The sequence below is a fragment of the Planococcus citri genome, chromosome 4 (genome assembly GCF_950023065.1).
Source record: "Planococcus citri chromosome 4, ihPlaCitr1.1, whole genome shotgun sequence".
Lineage (NCBI taxonomy): Eukaryota > Metazoa > Arthropoda > Insecta > Hemiptera > Pseudococcidae > Planococcus > Planococcus citri.
In genome coordinates, this window is record NC_088680.1 from 58,173,231 (window position 1) to 58,200,272 (window position 27,042).

Here is a 27,042-nt window from a genome sequence, read left to right on the forward strand (position 1 = left end):
CTTTGTTTTCAAAAAGTCTCGTTTTTTAATAAAAAAAAAAAATTGAAAAATGTTTCGCTTATGTTCGAAAAAGATGTCGAAAAAGTATCATTTTTTTTCTACCAATAATTGTCTAGAAGCCCTGCTTTTTGCTAAAATCGTCAGTCTCGCTTTTTGCCCTAAAAAATTGACAAAATGGCTAAAAAAAAATTGTCGTATTTTTAAAAAATCCAAAAAGTCTTATTTTTTCAAAAAATTTTCCAAGAGGTTCGCTTTTTATACAAAATAGCTGAAAAGTCTAGCTTTTTAGCAATTGAAAAGTCTTGATTTTTTGAAGATGAAATTGCAAAAAATACTAAACTAAAAAGTTTTTAGTTTTTTTACACAAAAAAAATCATCACTTTTTTAAAAAAAAATGACGAAAAAGTATTATTTTTGTGTCAATTCCCAAAAATTGCTACTTTTTATTCATTTTATTTGTTTGATAAAAATTCTCACTTTTTAGGAACATTGCTAAAGATTTTCATTTTTTCCAGAAATTATCCAAAATCTTACTTCTGCCAGAATTTGCAAAAAAATATCATTTTTGTCCAATAATTCTCAAAACGTCTCACTTCTTGCCAAAATTTTTTAAAAGTTGCTTAAAAGTAAAAGTTGTCGCATTTTTACGAAAAATTCCAAAAAGTCTCATTTTTTTCAAAAATTGTCCAAAAGTCTCGCTTTCTGTAAAAATGGCCGAAAAGTCGTTCTTTTTGTTAAAAAATTGTCAAAGTCTCGCTTGTTGGGAAAAATTGTTGTTTTTGCCAGAAATTGCGAAAATTTTCACTTTCTGTTGCTAAAAATTGTCAAAAAATCTTACGTTTTTAAGAATGACAAAAATTATGGTTTTGTTTGCAAAAAACCTAGCTTTTTAGCTATTGGAAAGTTTCACTTTTTTCTATAAAGTTGTCAAAAATTACCCAAATGTCTAGTTTTTTTTTACCTACAAAAAATGCAATAGGGCCTTGCTTGAAAAAAAAAAAAAAAAAATAACGAAAAAATAATTATGTGTAATTTTTTTGCTAATAACTTCTAAAAATTATTCCTTTTTAGTAAAATTCTCAACATTTTTTTTTTTTTTTTTTTTTTTTAGAAAAATGCTTGCTTTTCAGGAAAGTTGCTAAAGATGTTCACTTTTTAATCAAAAATTATCCAAAATTCTCGCTTTTCTGCCAGAAATTGTCAAAAAGAATTATTGTTGATTTTTGCTAAAATTTCCAGAAGTTCTTACTTCTTGCCAAAAATTGTTAACAATTTTCGCTTTTTAACTAAATTGCTAAATTTTTTTTTGGATGTTTTAAAAAAAATTTTACTTTTTTTCAAAAATTGTCCAAAAGTTTTTCCTTTTTGCCAAAAATTGCCAAAAATTCTCGTAAAAATGCGTTGGAAATTGAATTCATTTTTTCAGACTTCTTTCTTCAAACATCAATATTTTTGGAGTTGATTTTTGCTAAAATTGTCGACGTCTTTCATCTGGCCAGAAATTGTTTTTAAATACTAGTACATTGCTAAAAATTTTCTTTTTTTTTTTTTTTTTTTTAGATATTTTAAAAACCTTACTTTTATTTTTTAAAAATTGTCTGAAAATCTCATCTTTTTGCCAGAAATTGCCAAAAATGTTCACAAAATGCTTTGAAAATTAAATTTCATTTTTTTAAACACATCAATAAATTTAAAATTGATTTATTTCATATTTTCCTTTCCTTTTCTCTGGGAACGTGGGAAGTGACTTTTTAAATATTTCTTTCGTTTTTTGTAATTTTTTTTTTATTATTTTAGATAATTTTTAAATCATTTTTTGGTTATCTTGAAAACAAAATAGAAATAAAATATAAGATAGAATAAAATCACATATTTATAATACTCATTTTGTTTGCAGATACGAAAGTAATGAGAATATGACTATAACGTGTTCGACGAAAGTGTGTTCATTTGGAAAGCAAGTCGTAGAAAAAGTGGAAACAGAGTATGCACGATTTGAAAATGGAAGATTTGTTTACCGCATCCATCGGTCACCAATGTGCGAATATATGATCAACTTTATCCATAAGCTAAAACATCTACCAGAGAAGTACATGATGAATTCCGTCCTCGAAAATTTTACTATTTTGCAAGTACGTAGCCTGCCTAGTACTACTCATAGTTTTAGTTCAAAATGAGAAAGAAAAAGTAAATTATATTCGTGAGATAAAAAACAAAATATGGTTCTAATTTGAATTCAATTTAATTTGTAAATTTTGAGTTGAGAAAATTCGAATTCGAATTTAATTCTAATTGAAGAAAATACGAAAAATTATTTGTAGCGAATAAGAAAATTTTTCAAACTTTTGTTAAGGGAGTGGGGGGAGGGGCAGGAGTGAAAATAATTTTGATTTGAATTTGAATTAAAAGGAAAGATGAATGAATTATTTGGGGAAAAACTCGAAATTTTGGATCAAAACTCTGAATCTGGATTCAAGTGGAAATTTAAATTTAATTTTATCAAGAAAGGAATATGTAGGAAAAACAATAATTTGGTAATTAATATTTATATTATTTCTCTTGCAGGTTGTAACTAATCGTGAAACTCAAGAAACATTATTATGTACGGCGTATGTGTTTGAAGTATCAACTTCGGAGCACGGAGCCCAACATCATATTTATAGATTAATTACAGAGTAAGAAAATCTCTTTTTTTTTATTTTTCTATTGTATTTATTTATTTTCATTTGTGTTCTAACTCTACATATTATGGCATTTGAATCATGAATCATGTCCAATACGGTATTTTTTTTTCGTTTCATTTTTTTACCGCTCCTTTTTCGAGTAACAATTTTGTGCAATATGTGTTTCTTATTTTCTTTGTAAAAAAAAAAAAAAGGTTACTTTTGAAGTAATTATTTAATTATTTATTTCGTTGCTCGAAAAAAAGTATACGAACCAGGCCTAAAAACCAAATCGAACATTATCACTGTTTTTATTATCGCGTTGACGCGTGTGTTTTACTTACTATACTTACATATACGATTGTTTCTGTTTTGTTTGTTTATTTTTTTTTAAATTCCAGTGTGTTTTTTTAAAAAAATGGAAAAGATTACATAAGTTTTAATAATTTTGAATTTTGTACATATATATTTAGAGTTAGAAATTTGTAAAATGTATCTAAAAAAAAAAAAACTATCACACGTTTGTGGTTGATTTATATTTTTCGCAGTGCCTGTCTTTTTTATTATCATTATTATTATTACGTTTTACTTACTTTTTTTTTCTCTCGATAACACAACACATTCATGTTATATTTATTTTTATAATTTTTCGCCGTTACGAAAATTTTTCCCATTAAAAATTGCGAAGAAATTGTTGCATTTTTCAGGCTTAAAATAATGTAATATTGATTTTTTCAAACTAGTCGTGATGTTTTTTCATAAATTGAGAAATGTTGTTGTTCTTATATATTTTTTTTTCTAAGGTAAGTTAGTTTGTAAACATGTAAACGGATGAATTTATTTCGGTAAATTTTTTTTTTACGAATATAATGCCACCTGTGAGATTTTGTTTGTGTTGTGTTTGATTATTGTATAGTATACAGATTCGTGTATTAAGTGTGTAAACGTAAATATATTTTCTTAGAATTTTTTTCTGAATAACATGATCTCTTGTTGAAATACGAGTAAATTCGTTTTTATGTATGATTTTTTTTTTTTTATTTCAATTATGCATTATTTCGATTTTTGCTTAGGTATGAAATAATTTCATTTCTATATATTTGTACGGCAGCATGTTGTGTAATAAAATCTTATTTTTATAATGGCGGCGATTTTATTAATTATTTTTAGCGGTTGTTTTATGGTGAGAAATTCAAGAAGGAGATTGGTCAAGTATTATTGGAATAATAATCCATTTTGATTTTTTTTTTAGATTGATTCTCTTTCTTCTAGTGAGTGTTGCAGAAGGCAAGTATAAGAAAGATCTTCAGAATTTTTTCTGAACTTTTCTGGCATTTTTTAAAAAGGTAATATCTATTTTCAACTTTGAAACCTTGAACTTCATCTCTAAAATGTCGATATATCAAGAACTTTAAATTTTGGGGTCAAATTGATACCAAAAATGGTTTCTTCGGGCCAAAAACGCCACTGACGACCCTTCGTGCATCTTAAAAATCACCCCAAGCTCAAAGGTCAGAAAAAAAAACGTTCCGAAGAACTCGAATTTGAGGTAAGTGACTTAAAATTTAATAAATACAAGTAATTGTACAACCTTCACTTGAGCTTACAACACAAATTAAAGACGAATCGTAGACTTTGAATCGTCATTCTGACATCAAATAATTAATTTAGCGCTGAAATAAACATCCTCATTGAATTCCTCGTACCCAAAACCCCTATTTCGACATTTTCTGCAAAAAAATTCGTCGCTTAATCGATACATTCGTAAATTTTCGATTTTCGATAAAAAATATCCGAAATAATTTTCAAATAAACGCCTAGCGCCATCTATTGGAATATCAACGAACTACGGCGTTCTGGGTGTGAAATTCGAAGCAGCGCTGTCTGTTCCTCTGGTGGCGAAAATAGGAACTTCTTTTGTTCTCCTTAAAAAAGTAATGTCTAACGTTCTTTTTCCTTCAAAAATGAAGAATACAAAAGAAGTTCCGATTTTATCCGCCTGTAGCGCTGCTCCGAGAATCGTTCTCTGTAAACTGGTTGTTTCACTTTTCGCCACATAGATAGCGCTGCAATCGCGTTTCAAAAGTTTGACTTTTTTGGTAAAGTAAAATTACGGTATTTACGCGGTAATTACAAAAATTGAATAAAGTGTTTAGAACCCCCTTTTTAGCACTTTTTCAACTAGCCAATCAGCGTTCGAGTTTCATTTTGGAAATTGAAATTTGACAATTTTAATAAAATTACGGTAATTACGTGGTAATTTGGATAAATTGTTCAAAATCGAAAATTTCGCGAATTTTTTTGCAGGAATTTCGTGGATTTTGAATTTTGATTGGTCGATGCTGCGACCAATCAAAACTCGAGTTTTTGAAGCCGGTTTAGTTGCATATGTGTGTATCTGCAGGCGAATTTATTTTTTGAGCAAACATGGTTGTATTTTTACGTAAATTGAGTATTTTCAATCCAGTTATGAGTTTATGGCGAGTTTCTAAAGATGAATTGAGCAATTCGGAGTTCGGTATTGTTATTTAGAATGTTTATACTCATTAAAAGACGTGCGAAAATTACTAAAAACTTTTTAACTGTAGAATAAACACAAGAACATGACACGAATCGTTGATAATATTATGGTAAACATTTTATTAAATAAATAAATATATAAAACATATTCAAACAACTTGACAGTACCCTATTTCTGCGAAGAAAAAAAAAAGTAAAAATACTAATGAATATAGAAATAGATAATAATAACTGGCACATGAGAGTAGATTTTCACGTTGTTTTTCAATTTAAAAAAAAAATAAAAAAAATAAATTGATCAAAAAAATAAAACGTTTATCGAGGAATGAAAAATAATATTTCATACGGATTATGGCACTTTCACTTCCGCATCCATTGAGAATTTATAAGGATACTATAAAAATACACGAGTCGACAGAATAAGGAGCATATAAAAAAAAAAGGTTCAAGTACGTTTTTTCGAAGCTACAATTTAAAAAAAAAACGTACTGAAAATTTGACATGAATTAAATTTTACAATTTATAACAATTGTAAACGAATTTAAGATACATTACAATACGTAAAACCTACAGGTAGCCTATTTTGATCTAGCACTTTGAGGATCACGATGCCTTATCAAGATCACCGGAACCATTACGTTGAGTCGCGTCTTCGGATTTGATTTTCAACGATTTGAATTTCAATTTCAGATTATTTTCGCTAATACTGGCGCTTTTGATTTTCGTAACCTTATTAATCGGCTGGCTAACCGGGTATTTTAATTTATTAGCCGATGTGCTGGCTTTTGAAAGTTTACTGTTGATTAATTTCGACGAAGATTTCACTTTAGCGGTTGACTGAGAGTGAGCTGGTTCCGTGTAACTGGCCTGTGATTCGATTACCTTCGGGATATCGCAGCTTAGAAATTTCGATCTGTCGAATATTTTAGGAGCGATCGCGTTTCTAGTAGCTGATGTTGCCGGCGTACCCATCGTGGTGACAATACTTTTACTTATACTTCTGAACGGCGACGATTTATTATTATTATTATTGTTCTTGCTACTTGTAGTAGACTTACTGGTAGAAGAAGTTCTATCGTTAGATTGCGAACTATTCGAATCGACCGAATACAGCGATTGTTTATTATTGCTCGCTTTTGCAACGAGTGATTCGTCTTTAGGGATATTTTCGTCGGTATCGTTGTACCACGCGTTGGGTTGTTCGGAAGCCAAATCGATGGTGTTGGTTTGTTTCAGTAGTGATTTATCGTTGCATAAGGCTGATATTAAAGGTAAATCTAGGTCTTTGCTTTTTTCTCGTAACGAACAAATGTCTAGTGAGATGTTCTTGTCTTTCGGAGGAGAGTTCACTTCAGTTTGATTAACACGACTGTTGGTTAGTTCTGGCGGTGGAATATCTGGCTTTCGGACGCGTTCTGAGCAAATGTAATGTTTCTGTAAAGAAAACAAAAAACATGATTGTTAAAACAAATTGAATTTTTGAAAAAATATTTCTTAAATTATTTTCTGAGTGAACTTAAATGCAAAAAAACAAGTTGATGATTTTAAAAATTTGTTTTTTTTATCTTTCTGATTTCTTAATTTTTTTTTTATTGTCAAAAAACTTGATCCCGACGGAATTTCTGAATAAAATTCAATTCTCCAAAATGGGTCATTTCCAGAAAAACAAATCAGAAATCAGTTTGATAAACTAAAATTTTCGGCAAGAAAATTTTTGTAGATCAGAAAAAATTTCGATCCCCCCCCCGCACTCTCCGAATAAAGTGAACATTTAAGAGAAATATCCATGCTACTTATTGGTCCGATTTTTTTGAACAAAATTGCTTCAAAAATCCTTCTAAAAAAATAATTTTTGTATTTTGCAACGTTTTGATAAAAAAGTGACATTGGCAATTTCAACAAAAAAAGGCTTTTTACAACTTTTGGACAATATTTGGAAAACAATGAATCTTTTTGAAATTTTTTAAGCAATTTTGCTGAAAAGCGAGAATTTTAGTCAATTTTTGAAAAACGAGGATTTTTGATAATTTTTGACAAAAAGTAAGACAGATAATTTCAGCAGAAAGTGAATTTTTCGGTTCGACGACCCCCCCCCCACTCTTCTAATAAAGTGAACATTCAAGAGAAATATCCATGCTACTTATTGGTCCGATTTTTTTGAACAAAATTGCTTCAAAAATCCTTCTAAAAAAATAATTTTTGTGTTTTGCAACGTTTTGATAAAAAAATGACATTGGCAATTTTAACAAAAAAAGGGCTTTTTATAACTTTTGGACAATATTTGGAAAACAATGAATCTTTTTGAAATTTTTGACAAAAATGAAATTTTTTTAGCAATTTCGTTGAAAAACGACAATTTTGGTCAATTTTTGAAAAACGAAGATTTTTGATAATTTTTGACAAAATGGAAGACAAATAATTTCACCAGAAAGTGAATTTTTCGGCAATTATTGGCAAAAAAGTAACACTCCTTGGCAATAATTTTTGAAAAAAAAGTGAAAATCTTCGGAGAAATTTTTTTTGTTAAAAACTATAAATTTGACCATTTTAGCAAAAAGCTGGACAAGCTGGACTTTTTGAGAGTTATTGGCAAAAAAGCGAGACTTTTAGATAATTTTTGGAAAGAGAAGTGAAATTCATAACCAATTTTCCTAAAATGCGAGAATTGTTACCAAACAGCAAAAATTTGATACTTTTTTGCATTTTAAAAACATGATATCAGACATTTTTTGTAATTCTTGACGATTTTACGAGTAAGATGAAAAAGAGGAATTTTTCGATTGTTAAAAAGATACATTTTTTGGCAATTTGTGACAAAAAACCAGACTTGGACAATTTTGAAAAACGTGAAACTTTTTGGAATTGTTTACAAAACAGGAAAATTTTTCGTTATTTTTACAGGAAAATGAGAACTTTTTGTCAATTTTTGAAGAAGCTACATTTTCAGAAAATTTTTGGAAATTACTGACAGAAAAATTATGCTTTTTCGCAATTGTCGGAAAATCAAGGCTTTGATAATTTCAGCAAAAAGTGGATTTTTTGGCAATTTCTGGTAAAACTGCGAGACTTTTCAGGAACTTTAGCACAAAAAGTTACTTTGTAGCAATTTTGTTAAAAATCGAGAATTTTTGCTAAAAAGCTAGATTTTTACCGTTTTAGCAAAAAACCGGACTTTTTTGAAAATTTTTATATTATTCTTCATTTTTTGTCAAAAAAGGAGACTGCAATTTTTTGGTAAAAAAAACGAGAATTTTTCGGTTTTTGCCAAAAAGCAAGATTTTAGACGATTTTTATCCAAAAGCAGGTTTTTTTAAATAGTATTTGTTAAAAAAGATGATGTATTTTCAAAACCTTTGTCGAAAAATGGAGACTTTTTGAAAATCTTGGACAAATTTTTTTTAAAAAGTAAGAATAGGAATTTTTTGCAAAAAAACGACAAATTTTTGTCAATTTAAAAAAAAGCAAGGATTTTTGTCAGAAAGTAAAAAGACTGATAATTTCAGCAAAAAGTAAGGCTTTTCGGTAACTACTTACTGCAAGGAAATTCCACAATTTAGCATAAATCAGTACTTTTTGGCAATTGGCGAAAAAATGTATTTTTTTGTGTAAATTTTGTTGAAAAACGAGACTTTTCGGCAATTTTTGACAAATAAATGAGGCTTTCGGGCAATGTTTGAAACAAAGTGAAACTTTTTAGACATTTTTACAAAAACGACAACCTTTTTTCAATTTGTAAAAAAACGATAATTTTTGTCGGAAAATTTTAGGACTGCAGTGGGAACTATACTGGCAAAAAATATACTTTTTGGCGATTTCTGGCATAAAAGCGAATTTTTTTGGTAATTTTTGGAAAAACGAATAACGCTAGCAATTTTACTAAAAGGTGACATTTTTTTTCAAAAAGCAAAATTTTGACAATTTTTGCAAAAAGGAGGATTTTTTGGAAATTAAGACTTTTGGGTAAATTTTGGAAAAGAAGTGAGACTATTTTGGGATTTTTCGCGAAAAAGCGACAACTTTTGCACGAAATGAGACTATTCAGCAAATTTGAAAAAAGACGAGATTTTTTTGTCATTTTTGAAAGAAAGCTAAACTTTGCCTTCAGACTATAATATTCAAGTTCCCCAAGTTCGAATCCAGTTTCAATTTTTAGCGTTCGTTCATCACCTTCTTCTTTAAAGAAAAAAAAAACGCAAATTCTCTCGGAAAAATCCAATTTTCCGGAAAATGGTAAATTGTTGCTCAATTTTAAGCTTATTTTTGTTCTCAGCGACTTCGAATCAGTGAAAAATTGTCATAAAAAGATACATTTTCCTAAAGGCTACACACAAATTTAGGACAAGACCCCTAATCAAATAAATATACCCATTTTTAATCTCATTTTTCAGTTCCTTCGATATTCAAATACATCGTACCTGAGAATTATACGGAGGCGGTGGAGGTGGCGGCGGTTTCCTGAACTTAACATCCAGATGATGATCAACATTGATACGATCGCCGCAATTCAAAATATTATCATCGGAACGAGTCCTAGAAAAACTGCAATTCGACGACGACGGCAGAATACGTCCATAAATCGAAGAATCCAGCCTTAGACTCTGCATAGAAGATGAATACATCGAAGCTGCGGCCGAATACAGGGGCGAAGTAGAGGACGCGTGTTTGGCCGATAAATACGCCAACGAAGAATTCGAGTATCCGGATAATTCGGCGGATAAGTTTTGATTCGAGGCGTATCTGGCATTAGCTGCGTGTTGACAATACGACGATATACATCCTCCTCCGGCCACAGCTACGTTGGGTGTACTTCGATACATAGCTTGGCTTTTTCGACCACCGTATAAAGAATAAGGCGTAGGTGCAGCTGCCGGAGGCGCGAATACGTTGTAAGTGGACGGGAATGGTCTAGCGTATCGTGAACTGAGCGAACTCTGCGACAAGTAGTGCTGATTACAGTGGAACGAGGCTTCTTTGGAATCTAGGTACTCTTGTTTACTTATGGCCGGATCTTTCATCGGGTATATGACGTAATCGACGTCCGAATACAGTTGTTGTTTGTATTGGTCGATCTGATGAGATAGCAAATTATTATTACACATCGAGTAATGGTTTCTAGGAGGCGGTGGTGGCGGAGGAGGCTGTCTGCTGTATAGAAGTGGCGGAGGAGGAGGAAATTTTTCGTGAATTTGTTGCAGAAACGCTACACCGCTGCGTCTCACGTCCAGGTAATTGTTACTGCCGACGATTGGTACTTGGTTGGCGGCCGCAGCCGCAGCTGCAGCTGCTGCGTAGTCTAATCTGGTGGATACGTCGGTAGTGTACTTTTGATGGTAGTTGGGTTGAATTTGAGGCGGTTGTTGCAACTGTTGATGCTGATGTTGGTGGTGTTGGTGTTGCTGTTGTTGTAAAGACGTTGATCGACAGGCGGACGTTGGTACGTTGTAATTTATGGCAGCCGGAGATGCGTAGCTAGGGATCAGAGATCCGGACGGTACGTAACTGCTTTGAGCTTTCAAAACGTTGATTTGAGGTTTAGTCGACACGATACGAGCGCTAGCTTCTTCCGATCGTAAAGGCAGCGAAATGCAAGACTTGTGGTTTTGCTGGAACTTCGATTTTAACAAAGGAGCAGAAACAGCGCTCGCGACTGAGCTAGCCGAGGCAGTAGAAGCGACAGGGTAACAAGAAGAGTAACCCGAATCGATGTTCGAAGCGGCGATATCGTCGTTACTCGCGCACATGAGCATTTTAGCGGATGTTGGCTGCATCTGCATCTGCATTTGGATCTGGTTCGCCGGAGCTATCGTATCCATGAGCAAATGCGATGAAAAGCCTCCGGTCAAGTGCTGGAATTGGATTTGCCTCTGTAGCATGGCTTCTTCGCTGCTAAAGTAGTTTTTATTCGATTCGCTATGCGATGCTGTTGAAATCGAGCCTTGTCTGGCTACGTAACTGGAAGTGGTATCGGAGCTTTTCGACGAGAACGCTCCCCCTAAATTATGCCTAGACATGGATTCCATGAGCGGTGTGCGGCGAGGTGGAGGTATAGGGGGCGGTGGTAATGTCACGTAGTCAGCTATCGAGTCTAGAGATTCGCTGACCGTTGCTACAGACGGGTATTTGCCTCGGCATGGTTTCGGACTTCGGCCAACAATCAAGTCTGATAATTCTTCGGCGGTCAGAGGTGTACCGTGTCCGGTATCCGACGGATCGCTACCGTCGCCGTGAAAACTACCAGAAGCGCTTACAATCGAACCGCTTCTAGAGCGAATGCCTGAAATACAAACGAACAGATTATAATGAATTGTACATAAATTTGACTTATTTGTACAAGTTTTTACTATCGTGATATAATTTACCTTCCGAATCTTCGACAACTGAATGACCGATACCGCTGGTCTCCGAAGAGGCTGCGGCGGCGGTTGTCGCTACGGTGTTCGTCTCACAACTACTTTGCAGTGTATAAATACCACTGCTAGTGTGAGCCGACTGTACCGAATAATCTAATTCCAAACAACAACTGGCCGAATCCGATAACGCTGAATTTTGCGCCGTATGACTGTATCCTAATTCTAGACTCGAGCTTGTACTGTGTCTGCGGTTTGACGATAAACCGGTCGTTTCTTGCTGCTGAAAATATTCATTTACCAATTAATCAAAGGTACATACTAAGTAGATACATAAAAAATGCTATTCAAAAGGTTCTCGTTCTCGAGTAATTATTCAACTTAAAAACGAAAGGAAAAGAGGAGGGAATAGGAGAAGCATCATTGAGCGAGAGATCAGTACCATACGTTTACATGCCAAAAAAAAAAAGAAATCTCAGAGGATTTTGATTAAATTTGATGAAGATCTTCATTTTGAGGTAAAAGTAATCCAGACAAATTTTTAGCCTCGGAAATATACCTAGAGGGGAGATTTCGATCATGTTCGGTCAAGTGAGTTCGAAAATCGCAAACGAATCGATTTTCGGGGTTCGGTTAATCGATTTTTGATGAGGCTAAAATTGATTTTCAATTCCGAACATATTTCATGTTGGAATGAAATTTCAAAAAAATCGGTTTTTGATGCTGAACTTCATTTTGGAGTCGAAAATTAATTTCTTCATTTCGAACATGATTGATCATACGCAGGACTCGTACTCAATTTTTTTCCAAAAAAAAAAATTATTTTGAGAACTTTTGGTAATTTTTGGCAAAAAAAGAGGGATTTACTTTTTTGATATTTCTTGGTTTAAAAAAAATGGAAGCTCTAGAGGTAATTTTAGAAAAAAAAGCAAGATTTTGACATTTTGACAACTTTTGGCAAAAAAAAAATAAATAAACGAGACTAGCAGGCTTATCTATATGTATTTGGAAAAAAGCTAGGTCTTTTGACAATTTTAAGCAAAAATGTGAGGCATTTCGGAATATTTTTGGTAAAAGAAAGAGAATTTTTAGCAATTTCGGGCAAAAAGCAAGATTTTAATAAATTTTTCGGCGAAAAACGAGACTTTTTTGCACTCTTTGATAAAAACCAAGGCTTTAGAAAATTTCAGATTAGAACAGGCTATTTCAGCAATTTCTGGAAGAAAACGAGTCTTCTTGGCAAGTAGGCAATTTAAAATAGAAAATAACTTTTTGGAATTTTATGCAAAAAAACGAAAATTTTAAGCATTTTATGGCAAAAAAAAAACGTAAAATTTGGGCAATTTTGAGTAAAGACGAGGATTTTGCTTTGTTTGGCCGACATCAACATTTTGTCAATTTCAACAGAAGGCAAGGCTTCTTAGCAGTTTTCAGCAAAAAAGAGGGGCTCATTTTTGGTAAAAAGTGAAAATTGTTAGCAATATTAATTGATAAAAAGCAGGTATTTTTGGCAATTATCAGTCAAAAAAGTGAGACTGGCAATTTTATTAGAAAAAACTTTTCAACAAGAGAGACTTTTTGAAATTTTTTGCAAAAATTGAATTGTGGAGTTCGATTCTATCTTTGATCCAGAAGTTTGATTCTGAAGCCAGAATTCACTTTTCATTTCAAACATGTTCGATCATAAATCGTTTCGAGTTCGAAAATTTGCAATTTACCTAATTGATTTTTGGAATTCGATTTGTCAAAGTTCCAAAACTCCATTTTTGAGTAATAAATTTGAATTTTTTGAGCTTGGACATCTTTGATGGTATGGGATCGAAAATCGCAAATAAATTTATTTTTGACCCCGAAGATAAATAATATTGAAACTAACACTGATTTTTTTATTTCGAACATGTTCGGTCATGAATGAAATCAAAAATTGAAAACCAATCTATTTTTAAAATTCGATCGATCGATTTTCGATCTAGATGTTTGATATCAAAGCGATCGTGAGATCGAAGTAACAAACGAATCGATTTTTTATCCGTAAATCTATTTTCGACTTTTTGAGTCAAGAATCATTTTTTTTAACACGAGCATAATTGACGACATAAATTCGAAAAACGCAAGTAAATCAATTTTTTGCATTTGATTAATCGATTTTTGATGTGAAAGTTCAATTTTGAAGCTAAAACTGATGTTTCATTTCGGACAGAACATATGTATTTTTATCAGATGAGATCGAAAATCGAAAATAAATCGATTTTCGGAATTCGATTAATCAATTTTTATCAAGAAGTCCATGTTTGAGTTGAATTTTTTTTTTTGAAAAATGAAAATTATTCTATTCAACCTTATGGATGACATATGTAGGATCGAAAACGCAAGAAGACGCAAATAAATCGATTTTCGGCGTTCGATTATTGTATTCGATTTTTGATCATGATCGATTGTAGATCCGGAAGTTCAATTTTGAAGCTGAAACTGATTTTTTCATTGAGAATATAACATATTTAATCAGGTGAGCTCAAAAATCGTAAATGAATAGATTTTGGAGGTTTAATTAATCGATTTTTGATCTAAAAGTTTAGTTCTGAGCATTCAATAATTTTTTTCATTTCGAACATGACTCATCACATGGATGGGATCGAAAATTGCAACAAAATCGATTTTGGGGGTTTGATCAATCGATTCGTGATCGGGAGGTCAAGTCAAATTCAAAAAACATAATTGCATAATATTTTGAACTCAGCGGCCTCAAATTAGAGATATGAACAAGAACATATCACATCGCATTTTCTTCTCAAAATTTCATCTAAAAATGAAAGGGCGGTCAATGACCTCTTCATTTTGATCAGTTTAATTTGAATATTCGTCAATTCTCAGAATAAAATCCTCTTATACCCCTTCAACCTGCCTCTTCTCCAACTTTGACACAAAAAATTTTAGAAAATTACGAAAATAAGGTGTTTATGCCGATTATTACTAATTTGAGGTCACTTCACTAAATCCGAATTTCTGATAATTTTTTGGATTAAAGCACTCGAGGCCCTCTTCCTCTTGCCTCCAAATTCTGAGTGATAAGTGTCTGGCTGAATGATATAGGATCGCAAGCAATCATTTTTTAAATGGAATACCAATTCGGTCAACTGGTAGTAGAAGGGGAGAGGAGGAATTACTTCGAAGTCGAAGTTGATCAAAAACTTCGAAATTTTGAACGAATTTTTGGCAACAGTCTAGGAATTTTTGGATCGAACCTCGTGTAAAAGTGAACAGAACACAATAGGTAGGTACAATAAAATACACAAAATAAACAAAAACGAACGATTTATACCTGCGTCTTAGCTTTATCATGTCCATATCCGGTGACTACAATGGTAGAACATGAGCTTGAGCATTGACTATCGTCGGTAGGGGCAGGTGTGGTAGGTAATGTCAATTTACTTAAACAACATAAGTCTGAATTTTCATCTGTGAATTAAAGAAAAAAAATATATTATATTTAAAACTCCATTATATGTAAATCTAAAAATACTACCTACGAATATCTAAAATGCAAATTTTCTAAAAAATATCAAAATGATCATTCAATTTTTTTTTGAAATTTCTTCAACATAAATTATACTCGTACGACTCGATTACACTCAATTTAATTTCTTGAAATAAAAAATGTACCTTCAATGGCAAAAATTCTCGGATCAAAAAACCAAATAAGAAAATAAAAAGATCATTTAAAAACGAAATAGGTGCCCAAAATTTAAATATCAAACTATTCAATTTCAATTCAAAAAAAAAATCAGAATTTGATCCCAGTAAGATAGAAAGTTACAGATCGAGTAATTCTCTTAACATGAGGATAATTCTACGAATCCAAACTCACCTTGAGCACCAACAGAATTATGATAAGCAGGAGACGATCTCGCCACAATTTTATTGATTTTTCTATTCTCCGTATTAAAGCTATCTCTTAAATGAGCTAAGGCTAAACTTTCGATAGATGCTGCCGGAGGCGAATTAATCATAATTTCCATATCTAGATCATCTAAAACAGACAAAAAAGAATCACCGTTGTAAAAAATCCATTCTATCTGCAATAAAACTTCAACTGAAAAAAAAAGTTCGCGTACCTTCGCTTTCATCCAAGCTATGAACTCGATCCGAAACAATACCCGAGGTGGTATTCGAAGATGTTGTAGATATGACGGATATTCTTTGATCGGCGTTATGATTATAGCACATTTCAGTCAGTTTCACGCTCAGCTCCGATCCCCAATCACGGTATTGATTTTTTTCTGCGTGAATTAAAATACACATTTTTATAGTTCATCGATCAATCGTATATACATTTGAGACTGAGCACGAGAAATTAAAATGTGTTATACCTTCTTCTTCCTTACGAGTAATTTCATTCAATCTTAATTGAATAGACATACAAAATTGGTGAGTTAATCGACATAATGTCAACAAATGTTTGCTTTTTTCGTCCGAATTCGTATAATAAACGTATCTTTCGCCAGCCGGATTAAGCGATCTGATTTCAAATTTTTTTCTCTGCAAACAAAAACAAAACAAAGCAGGTGAATTATCGTTCAATGAAAACTACCATTAAAACAGGAAAAATGTCGTTCGATTAAGAGTAAAAAAAAATTCTAAATTGCGTTTATAGCCATTTTATCGAATTACAGCGCCAACAACAACGTGAACTCGATGGATTCCATCATATCGACTACCTATCTAAATATCACGACCTCTATGCATTTTAATTAAAACGTCAGCGAAAAGAATGCAAGGTGGCAATTATTGCGGCGAACATAATTACCTCGCGAGAAGGTAACTGAAAGCAAATCCACCAATAGCGGAGCACCATAGGTATAATATACGTTCCATTACGACCAGGTAAAGAGCGAAGACGAGGAAACTTACGATATCAATAAGCAGGTAGTGAGGTATTTATAAACGAGAATCTTATATATACGTTTAGTTCCATTGTTGAAACGTTCAACAACATTTGAATACCAGAGCTACACGCGTACGTATATCGTATTCCGAAGGAGTGTACAATCTCATTACAAATTCGAGAGTACCTCTAGATGTACCAAGTACCTACATGTACAACTATAGAGAGATACATATACCTACATTTATAAGTTAACACGACGAAGACGAAGAGGACGACGACGTAAGACGCACGTCTTCTCCATATTCCAGTACACACACTTTACACCTATGAACTTATCTATTTTCTAACTTATGTAGGTATGTATTTATACACACGAAAGTAAAATTACGAAATGGTATTATTTTGCATAACAATACGCCGTCGAAATTTCTACCTCTTATTATAATAAAGTACTCGTATGTATTCATGCACAGTGCAAGTTTGAACTTCATTTTCATAGCACACGTAACACGTTGATGAAGAAAAAAGGGAGACGAATTTTTCAAGGCAACTGGCAATTAATTGTTTCTTAGAATAGATAAAAACGTATATAGAGAAATTTTCAATTCAGTTCGTTAAATTTGGTAATGACTGAATACAAGTTTAATAGGCAACGATGATGAATGAGCGTATTTATTTTACGACACATATACCATCTCGTAAATATCTTCGAGGCATTCTATGTATTTCCTATATGTATAGGTACTCTGCACTGCACATACCTATACCTTGTCTATACACTCATTCGTACGTTTAAATGGTACTTTACTAGGTCAAATTTACGCACATAACATTAAAAAAATATCGTACTGGATTATTATATGTAGGTACTTACATCGAAACATAATTTTCCTATATTATTCCAACAAAATGTGCCACTGATTGGTTTATTCGATCTTTCCTGTAAAATAAAATAATGAATTAATTTACTGTACTAGTTTTCATACCACTAAACAATGTAACGATGACCCTGAGTGGTTTGAAATTTTTTGAGATAATTTATCGAGGATAGGTACACCTGCTTCTGTTCTAAAATTACCATCGTACTCACGATTTATTTTTTATTGGCCGATTTTTGACCGAGATAGAAGTCCATATTATCGAGATCTAAAATCGCAAATGAATCGAAATTTCGGGGTTCGATTGATCGATTTTTGATCATGATCAATAATTGACCCGGAAGTTTAATTTTGAAATTGAATTGATTTTTCGTTTTCAACGTGTTTGATCATGTGAGATCAAAAATTGCAAAATCGATTTTTTGAATTCAATTAATCGATTTTTGATCCAAAAGTCAACTTTTGATTTCAAAATCAATTTTTTTAAATTTCATACAATGATAGATCACATAAGTTTGAAAATCAGAAATATATCGAATTTAGTGGTTCGATTGGTCCATTTTCGATCACGATCGATTTTGAACCGGAAGTTTGGTTTAGAAGCTAACATTGAATTTTCATTTCGAACATGTTCGATCATACGAGTATGAGATCAAAAATTGCATAATGAATCGATTTTTCGAAATTCAATAATCGATTTTTGATCTTGAAGTCGACTTTTGAGTCCGAAATCAATTTTTTCACTTCGAACATGATTGATCAGATGTGATCGAAAATCAAATTGAATCGATTTTTGGGGTTCGATTAATCGATTTTCGATCATTATCGATTATTACCCATAAGTTTAGTTATGAAGATGAAATTGATTTTTCATTTTCACCATATCCGATCAAGTGAGATGAAAAATTCCAAAATCGATTTTTAGAATTCAATTAATCGATTTTTGATCCAAAAGTCAACTTGTGAATCCAAAATCAATTTTTAAAAATTTCAAACATGATACATCACAATACAATCGATTTTTGTGATTCGATTAGTCCATTTTCGATTATGATCGATTTTTGATCCGGAAGTTTGGTTTTGAAGCTAACATAGAATTTTCATTTCGAGCATGTTCGATCACGTAAGATCAAAAATTGCATAATGAATCGATTTTTCGAAATTCGATTAATCGATTTTTGATCTCAAAATCGACTCTTGAGCGCAAATTCAATTTTTTCATTTCGAATATGATCGATCAGATGAGATCAAAAGTCGAAAAGAATCGATTTAAGATCACGAACAGTTTTTTTCAAAAAAGTAAGTACGTTTTTTTTTAGAATTTTTTTTCGCAAAAAACGACAATTTTCAGCAGTCTTGCTAAAAGGCGACAATTTTTGAGGAAGCGAGACCTTTCAACTATTTTTGACAAAAATTAAGACTTCGACAATTTTAACAGAAAGCAGGAATTTTTGGGAATTATTGACAAAAAATTACAACATTGGACAAAGAAGAGGGACTTTTGAGTAAGTATTCTTGAAAACAATGGAGACTTGGGAATTTTCAGCAATTTAGTTAAAATCAATCAAAAATATCGATTTAAAAAATATAATTTTTGCCAATTTTTTCTTAGCAAAAACATAAACGATTTTGAAGTGGAATTGATCGATGAAACGAATCTATTTTCAGAACACAATCAATCCATTTTCGATCCGAAAGTGTACTTCAAACGTTATGCGTCTAAAATTAATCTTTCATTTCGAAAACGAATGATTATATGACGTTGAAAATGGCAAATGTATCGATTGTACATCCAGACGAACATTTTGATAAACAGGGTGTGTAATCACAAGGGATCAAAAATCGATTATGAATCAATTTTTGATCTTGAAATCTACTTCATAGTCTAAAATTGTTCTTTGATTTTCAAACATGTTCAATCATATAAGATCAAAAATCGATTCGATAAATCGATTTTCAACCACGATCGAGTTTTGATCCGAAATTGCGATTTTGAAGCTAAAATTGATTTTCATTAATTTCGAACATGTTCAATTACACATCGAACTAAAATCAAACATGAATCGATTATTTGGGCTTGATTAATCGATTTTTGAGATTTCGATTAATCGATTTTCAATCAGGAAATTCATTTCTGAGGCTGAAATTGATTTTTCATTTTGAACATGTTCTATGACGAATAAGATCAAAAATTGAAAATAAATCGATTTGTCGGATTCGATTAATCGATTTCCAATCATGATCGATTTTTGACCCGGAATTTTCATTTTTAACCTAAGATTGATTTTTCTTTCGTTTCAAACATGTTTGATCATACATTTAATTAAAACCGAAAATCGCAAATGAATCGATTTTTTGGGTTTGATCGATCAATTATTGAGGTTTCAATTGACCGATTTTGAAGCAGGAAATTTACTTCTGAGGCTAAAATTGATTTCTCGTTTTGAACATGTTCTATAAGATCAAAAATTGCAAATGAATCAATTTGTCGGATTCGATTGACCGATTTTGATCCAGAATTTTAATTTTTAACCAAAAATTGATTTTTTATTCCGAACATTGCCATGCGAAATCAAAGTTTGGAGTACACTTTAAATTTTTCATGACACATGTTCAATATCTAAAAGCTGAACTTTCGCAGAACATTTTAATTTCACATCTTTACACTTTGAAAAGGCCGAGGGGGAGGGGGGGTAGTAAAATTCTGATCAAAATTCAAGAAAACTCCTATTTTAGTCACTAAACTAAGTCATAATACATACTACATAGTTGAAATGAAGAGTGAAAAACTAACCTCGTATAATTCGATACCTCGAGTACAAATAGCCAGCCATAAGGTACCGGGATTAGGATCGTGTTTTTTCTGTTTTAATCTGTATAAATGAGAATTGTGAGCCAAAGGGAATGAATCCCTTGAACTAGCTTCGCGTATGAACTGAGTTTCGGCCTGCGCTTTCGATAATGTGCGGTTTGCTTTGTGTACAACTGCAGCGTTTTGGTATAGTTTTGTTTCATTTCCATGTGCGACCATCTATAGAGAGAATCGTAATTTAGCATTTTGTAAAGAGATAAATCCAATTCCATTATTTTTTCGTTATGTATATTGACCTGTTGTGGAAAATATTCTTGTAACGAGAAATAATTTTCTGTATGTTGTGATTCGAGGTAATCTCCGAATTCCGCTTGCAACGCCAATCCAACCAACAAGTAGATGATCTCTTCGGCCACATACGTGTAGACGAGGCTTCGATACACCACGTTATGGCGCAACTGCAGGTAGTAATGGTGTCTCGAGGTTTCATCGCTAAAACGTAATTACATCGGAAATTAGTACCGGCAGGGCCTAAATGTACACAAGTAAAATATACTTAGGTAACGTAACAATATTTACCGAAGCAGTAATGGATTATCGACATAGAATTGTACCCTGAAGTAGAACGCCAATAAGGGTTTTCCCGAGTTATCCAATCCCTGTTGAGAAAAATTTGAAAAAAAAAATTATTGATTAGGAATGGTTGAAAAATATGAGATATTTTATATCAAGGTTTGTACATTTGACCTAAATGAATATTTTCACCTGAAAAGCTCGTAAATACGAACCTTTTATTATGAAATTTACAAAGAATTTTTCAAAAATAAAATAGTAGGTACAGTACTAACATGAGTTGAAGACGATCGCCAGCTTTTTGGTGCGTATTTTGAGAGCTTATAGTCTGGGTCAACGAATAAGTACTCGCCATCTGAAATCAAAAAAAAAAAAACAATCGTTAAAAGGTTGTACTTCTCTTCCTCATCACAGTTTACTCCTTATGGTAGTATTTGCTTTATTGTAAAGTAACTACGAAGACAACCAGACGATGACGCATCAAGAAAACACTCAACCTTGCAAATTTTTTAATAAATACGACTAATTTATCGACAAATTACATTTAGAGGAATGCTGGTAACTTCAAGTACTACCCACCTACTTAAAATCACTATCATCATCGAGAACTCGACAAATGTACAATTACCTACCAAATAATTACGACTACAAAATGTGGTTGATTAACCGAAAATTCAAGACTTTGAAAATTGAAATCACGATTTTAAAAATTCCGATAATTTTGGTCAACGGCGACTCGAACAAAGACACAGGCGCAGGTGCACGATAATATTCCATTTAGGGCATCTGAATGAAAAAATACTTTCACCAAGTCCAAATATTTCTCTATAAATATCCGCCAAATTCTCACACACAGGGTTTTTTTTTACAACAAATCACCTCAAAGCCACCAAAAATACGCATAATTTTGAAAGTATACGAGCACCTTTTATATGTAGTACGTACATACGAAAGTTGAACAAATCAATTTACACCTCCGTACTTGTAGATCTCATACGTCATTTACTACATAGCATATGGAATGCACCTACAGCACACGAAGACTGATTGGTGATTACTTTGCACGAATCTGGGTGCGTGGAATTCATCCGCAATGTCAAATTGATTAACAACTCGATCAAGGATTTTTAAAGATTTTTTTTCTTCTTCTTTTCGATTTCGAGGAACATTCGATGGTTAAAATTAACAACCAAACGCAACGGTTAAACAATAAATTCTTCCTAGTTGGGCATACCGTGGTTGTGTTATAACATCAATGGTATCTATTGGTGTACTATTTTCATGTACACATATAACAGTACCAGCATCTTGGAGAGACGTATTACGTACTACAATCGATAGTTGGTTCGAATAATAGAACATAAATTAAGCCCTCGACACGCGTATCCTTCATTTTTTATATGTACTTACTCGCCGTGGTATAGATTAGTGATACTATACAACAAATGAGCAGATACAGATACTTGAAAATGTAGTGGTATAAATATAGGTATATTTTTTATTGTTTAGATAATTGAAAACCCAAATCAGACTGAATTTCGGTTCCTGTTTTATCGATACTGTTGATCTTATTTTTTGGGCAGCACTGAATTAATTTATGCGTTTTTTTTCTTTTATTGTGGGAAACCAAATTTCATTTGAGACTATTTTAATGAAGATGAGCTCCACGAATTCGAAAATGAAACAATTTTTTTCTTCAAAAGAATCAACCAGAAAACAAGATAAATCTCTCAAGATTAACCAAAATCAATCGATCGAAAACATCGATTTTTGGTCAATTTTTTCTTGACCGATTTTTGACCGAGATAGACGTCCATATTTTCTGAGGCTTAAATTCATTATTAATTTCGAACATATTCGATCATATTGAGATCTAAATTTGCAAATTAATCGATTTCTGGGGTTCGATTAATCAATTTTTGATCATGATCAATATTTGATCCGGAAGTTCAATTTTGAAGGTGAATTGATTTTTTATTTTCAACATGTTTGATCGTATGAGATCGAGAATCGCAAATGAATCGATTTTTGGGGTTCGATTAATCGATTTTTGATCATAATCGATTATGACTCATAAGTTCAGTTTTGAAGATGAAATTGATTTTTCATTTTCAACATACTCGATCAGGCGAGATCGAAAATTGCAAAATCGATTTTTGGAATTCAATTAATCGATTTTTGATCTAAAAGTCAACTTCAGAGTCCAAAATTAATTTTTACAAATTTCAAACATGAAAGATCACATAGGGTTGAAAATTGCAAATAAATCGATTTTTGTGATTCGATTACTCTATTTTCGATTATGATCGATTTTTGATCCGGAAGTTTAGGTTTTGAAGCTAACAAAGAATTTTCATTTCGAACATGTTCGATCACGTGAGTTCAAAAATTGCATGATGAATCGATTTTTCGAAATTCGATTAATCGATCTTTGGTCTTAAAGTCGACTCTCAAGTCCAAAATCAATTTTTTATTTCGAACATGTTCGATCAGATGAGATCGAAAATCACAAATGAATCGATTTTTTGGGGTTCGATTAATCGATTTCCGATCATAATCGATTTTCAGCCATACGTTTAGTTTTTGAGTGAAATCGAAAATTGCAAAATAGATTTTTTTGAAATTCGATTAATCGATTTTTGATCTTAAAGTCGACTCTCAAGTCCAAAATCAATTTTTTTATTTCACACATGATTGACTACATGAGACCAAAAATCGAAATGAATCGATTTTATGGGTTCGATAATTCGATTTCTGATCATGAACGATTTATGACCCGAAAGTTTAATTTTGAAGCTAAAGCACACTGATTCAATTCGTAATTCATTGAAAAAATGTTCAATCAAGTCATGTGAGATCGAAAATTGCAAATGAATCGATGTTTGGGATTCGATCAATCGATTTCCAATCCAAAAGTCGACTTTTGAGTCCAAAATAATTTTGTTTTCATTTTTAATATGATTGATCAGACGAGATCGAAAATCGAAATGAATCGATTTTTTTGGGTTCGATAATTCGATTTCTGATCACGAACGATTTTTGATCCGAAAGTTTAATTTTGAAGCTAAAACACTGATTCAATTCATTGAAAAAATGTTCAATCAAGTCGTGTGAGATCGAAAATTGCAAGAGATTCGATGTTTGGAATTCGATTAATCGATTTTTATCTAAAAGTCAACTTTTGAGTCCAAAATAATTTTTTTATTTCGAACATGATTAATAAGATGTGACTGAAAATCAAAATGAATCGATTTTTTGGGTTCGAATTAATCGTTTTTCAATCCGGAAGTTTGGTTTTGAAGTTGAAATTGATTTACAGTTTCCAACATAATTCGGTCATGTGAAATTGAAAATCGCAAATAAATCGATTCTTGGAATTCGACTGATTCATATCAAACCAAAAGTCGAAATTTTGTAAGTCTAAAAACAAATTTTATAATATCTTCAAAATAACCAATTATAGTAATTAGAAGGAGTATTTTTTTTTTTGAAAAAAATTATTGAAAACTACCTCTCTATTTCTGCATGCCCTCTAAATCGATTCAATTCGAGTGTAATTTTTATCGCCATATTTAAAACTCGTACCTACCTAAATTTTACAGATAGAATTGTACAAATAGGTAGATTAAAATATCGGAAGGGGAGGGTTGTGTTCACATAATCCATTCGAAATGAGCAACGCAGCTCGTTCCAGTAAAAATACAAGATTCATTATCATTACCTACATTCTTGCATCATCTTTTATACAGGTAGTCATTATTTCAGACCACCCTGTATCATTGTTTCAAAATAAAATGAAATGTAGGTGCTGACACCTCATAATTTAAAAATCTTAGAAATGTTTATGTTTTTCATTTTTTTTTTTTTTTTCGTAGTGTATCTGGATTACAGCTACCTACTTCCGAGCAGCAAAAAATATTGTTTTTTCTCAAAATACTCACGTACATTGTCTTGAACACATATTATTTGTGCTTTCGACGACAGAAAAAAAGTAAGTACATAATACGATACGATACTATACAAAATCGCAATACCGCACGATATCGTTCCAATTTTTAGAAAGACGATTCCTTTGGGAGCCATTTCTCGAATGGTGTTCAATTTCGTGATGATTTTCTTCGGATTTTACGGTTATTGCGCGTTCATTTTGCAAAAAAAAAAAAAAAAAAAATGCTGACTTTTTCGTATTAACGATGAGATTTCCATAAAAACAAGAACATAAAAATAAACAATAGTTCTCTTCTTGCATCAAAATTCAGATGCACGTACTTGTACTGTACTTTTAATTATTTTCTTTGCAGTAACCGAACCGTATCTACAATTTTATTACGTAACAAGTACATACAATAATTTTCAAAAAAATTTGAGCACGGTTGAAAAAAATCAGATTTTACAGGAAACCAAAATTACATGCTCAAATCATACTTAGGGCATGAAAATTTATTACAACGAATGATAATTTGTTCATCAGATTTCTTCAACAGCTGAAAAATACAAAATGCAGCAAAAAAATCAAAATTTGTCAGCATCGCTTTTCTTGTATTTTTTTTCCAAAATCTTGACTGCAGTAAAAAAAACTAAATGATTTTTGACCATAGTCTTTTTTTCGAGAATCTCAAATACTTTATGTATTCACGAGTCGTACCTACAAAATACCCAAATAAACCTGCATTTTAATCCAGTGGCCCATTAAGGCAGGCGCCACAGTTACCATCATGTTAAAAAAAAAGGCGTCATCGAGACGGCTCGTCGAGTATTCAAAAAATTATACACACGATAAGCATACTTCAAGATGTTAATATGCCAAAAAAATCCCTCTTTCTCCAAGTTTCAACCTACACGTGAAATCTCCTTCCTATCAATATTTCCCTCAATCTACATAAATAATGTAAAAAAGATGGAAAAAAATGGTCCAAATTCAAAACAAAATCCAAGATCAGTCCCACCAAAAATCTTAAAAATTTACAGATCGCCAATTTTTGGATGATTTTTGTAATTTGAAAATGTTCGTCGGAATAAATAATTTCCAAAACTAAGAGAATCATTTTAGAACACAATGATAGCAACTTTTTAATTCACTATTGCAAAATTCAAAAACTCGAAAAAAATAAAGAATTTCCGACTGTTTTCCTACGAAAAAATACAGATAAAAGAAATTATAAAGCTTTTAATTTCAAACATCTAAGTATTATTTTTATAAATAAAAACTTCATTTGTTCGAATCAGTGCTTTTGTTGAAAAGAACCTCTTCTACCTCCGTCTTTCCAACAATAGAAATTTTACACTCCAACGAGTTCTAATGAGATTCAATTCTTCGATAAATTCACTCCTATCTAGATGACTCCCAATCCATACCAATTAACTGGCTCGGAAAAAGTAGCAGTTTCTTCAGGTGCCAAGAAATCAGAGTTTTTAACATTCTAATTTTCAGCTGCGACGGTTGATTATTAATTTTTTTTGATAGAAAATTTAAATTAAATGACGCATATCGGATTAATGAAAATGAATGGAAAAAATGCTTAAAATTGAATAATTTGTCTGCTTACCAAAAAAATGAAATTTATTGCTCCCTTCCCCTCTACTTTGAGATATCTTAGCACATTTCAAAAATAATTCAACTTGTTATTCCTCAAATCTCATCATCAACACATGCTTAGGTTATAATCAATGTTAAAAAAAATTGTTTTTCAACCTTCTACTCGAATTAATCATCCTATCCTCTAAAAATTCGCAACCCCATAGTAAAACATATTCGAACCCCTTGGCTTGAATCGGAATTCCTCAAATACCTCCACACACTCTCGAATAAATACATCGCCGATTTGTAAACTATATCCATAGATTGCTGCATTTAAGGTGGTAGAAGAAAAACAGAGAATAGAAAAGATTAAAAAAAGGTTCTAAAAAATGTATAACGATGATGACCACCTAGTCGAGCTTCAGGGCAACCAAAGCAATCAACGATACACGATGCCGAGATGCGACTTATTACCAACTTACACATACACATATCAGTTATATGGGCACCTCAAAACCTATCCTATACCTACATCTAGATACAATAAACGAATACATAAGAGAAAACCAGTAGCAGCCATAAAGTCGGCTATAGCTCTTCGCTCATAGCCACCGAGATATGTACGAGCTATTTCTATGTTTTTTTCCTCCTCATTCGTGCCTGCGAGCTGGATTCGCTGTCAAAATACCAACCCGCAATTATAATTTAAGTATATTAAAACGAAATACCATCTATCTATGTGCTTACAAATTACCTTCCCGTTCCCTTATAACCCTTCTTCTTCATCAGTCGCCGCTCCCTAGAATGCCTATGATGCGGTGTAATACCTCTTCGCGTATCGTAATA

The 27,042-nt window shown here is 32.1% G+C and overlaps 2 protein-coding genes across 11 annotated transcripts in view; one reads left to right on the forward strand and one right to left on the reverse strand.

Moving 5' to 3' along the window:
* Positions 1 to 3,689, forward strand: part of scalloped (TEA domain transcription factor 1 homolog scalloped) — a 183,960-nt gene extending 180,271 nt beyond the window's left edge. For all 9 annotated transcript variants that reach the window (XM_065364147.1, XM_065364148.1, XM_065364149.1 and 6 more), the window contains 2 exons: positions 1,898 to 2,132; positions 2,566 to 3,689. In XM_065364147.1, coding sequence (XP_065220219.1) covers positions 1,898 to 2,132; positions 2,566 to 2,679 — 349 coding nt within the window. In that variant the 3' untranslated portion in view covers positions 2,680 to 3,689. The remainder of the gene's footprint in view (positions 1 to 1,897; positions 2,133 to 2,565) is intronic.
* Positions 3,690 to 5,661: 1,972 nt separating this feature from the next.
* ex (expanded) overlaps positions 5,662 to 27,042 on the reverse strand; it is a 48,911-nt gene continuing 27,530 nt past the window's right edge. The window contains exons 4-15 of one of the 2 annotated variants that reach the window (XM_065359740.1): positions 20,954 to 21,033; positions 20,685 to 20,764; positions 20,402 to 20,597; positions 20,088 to 20,324; positions 17,290 to 17,355; positions 15,898 to 16,066; positions 15,643 to 15,807; positions 15,396 to 15,557; positions 14,850 to 14,986; positions 11,543 to 11,810; positions 9,599 to 11,457; positions 5,662 to 6,617 (exon numbers count right to left, since the gene is read on the reverse strand). In XM_065359740.1, coding sequence (XP_065215812.1) covers positions 5,787 to 6,617; positions 9,599 to 11,457; positions 11,543 to 11,810; positions 14,850 to 14,986; positions 15,396 to 15,557; positions 15,643 to 15,807; positions 15,898 to 16,066; positions 17,290 to 17,355; positions 20,088 to 20,324; positions 20,402 to 20,597; positions 20,685 to 20,764; positions 20,954 to 21,033 — 4,250 coding nt within the window. In that variant the 3' untranslated portion in view covers positions 5,662 to 5,786. Of the gene's footprint in view, positions 6,618 to 9,598; positions 11,458 to 11,542; positions 11,814 to 14,849; positions 14,987 to 15,395; positions 15,558 to 15,642; positions 15,808 to 15,897; positions 16,067 to 17,289; positions 17,356 to 20,087; positions 20,325 to 20,401; positions 20,598 to 20,684; positions 20,765 to 20,953; positions 21,034 to 27,042 lie in introns of both variants that reach the window. The other variant, XM_065359739.1, reaches the window with a different exon arrangement.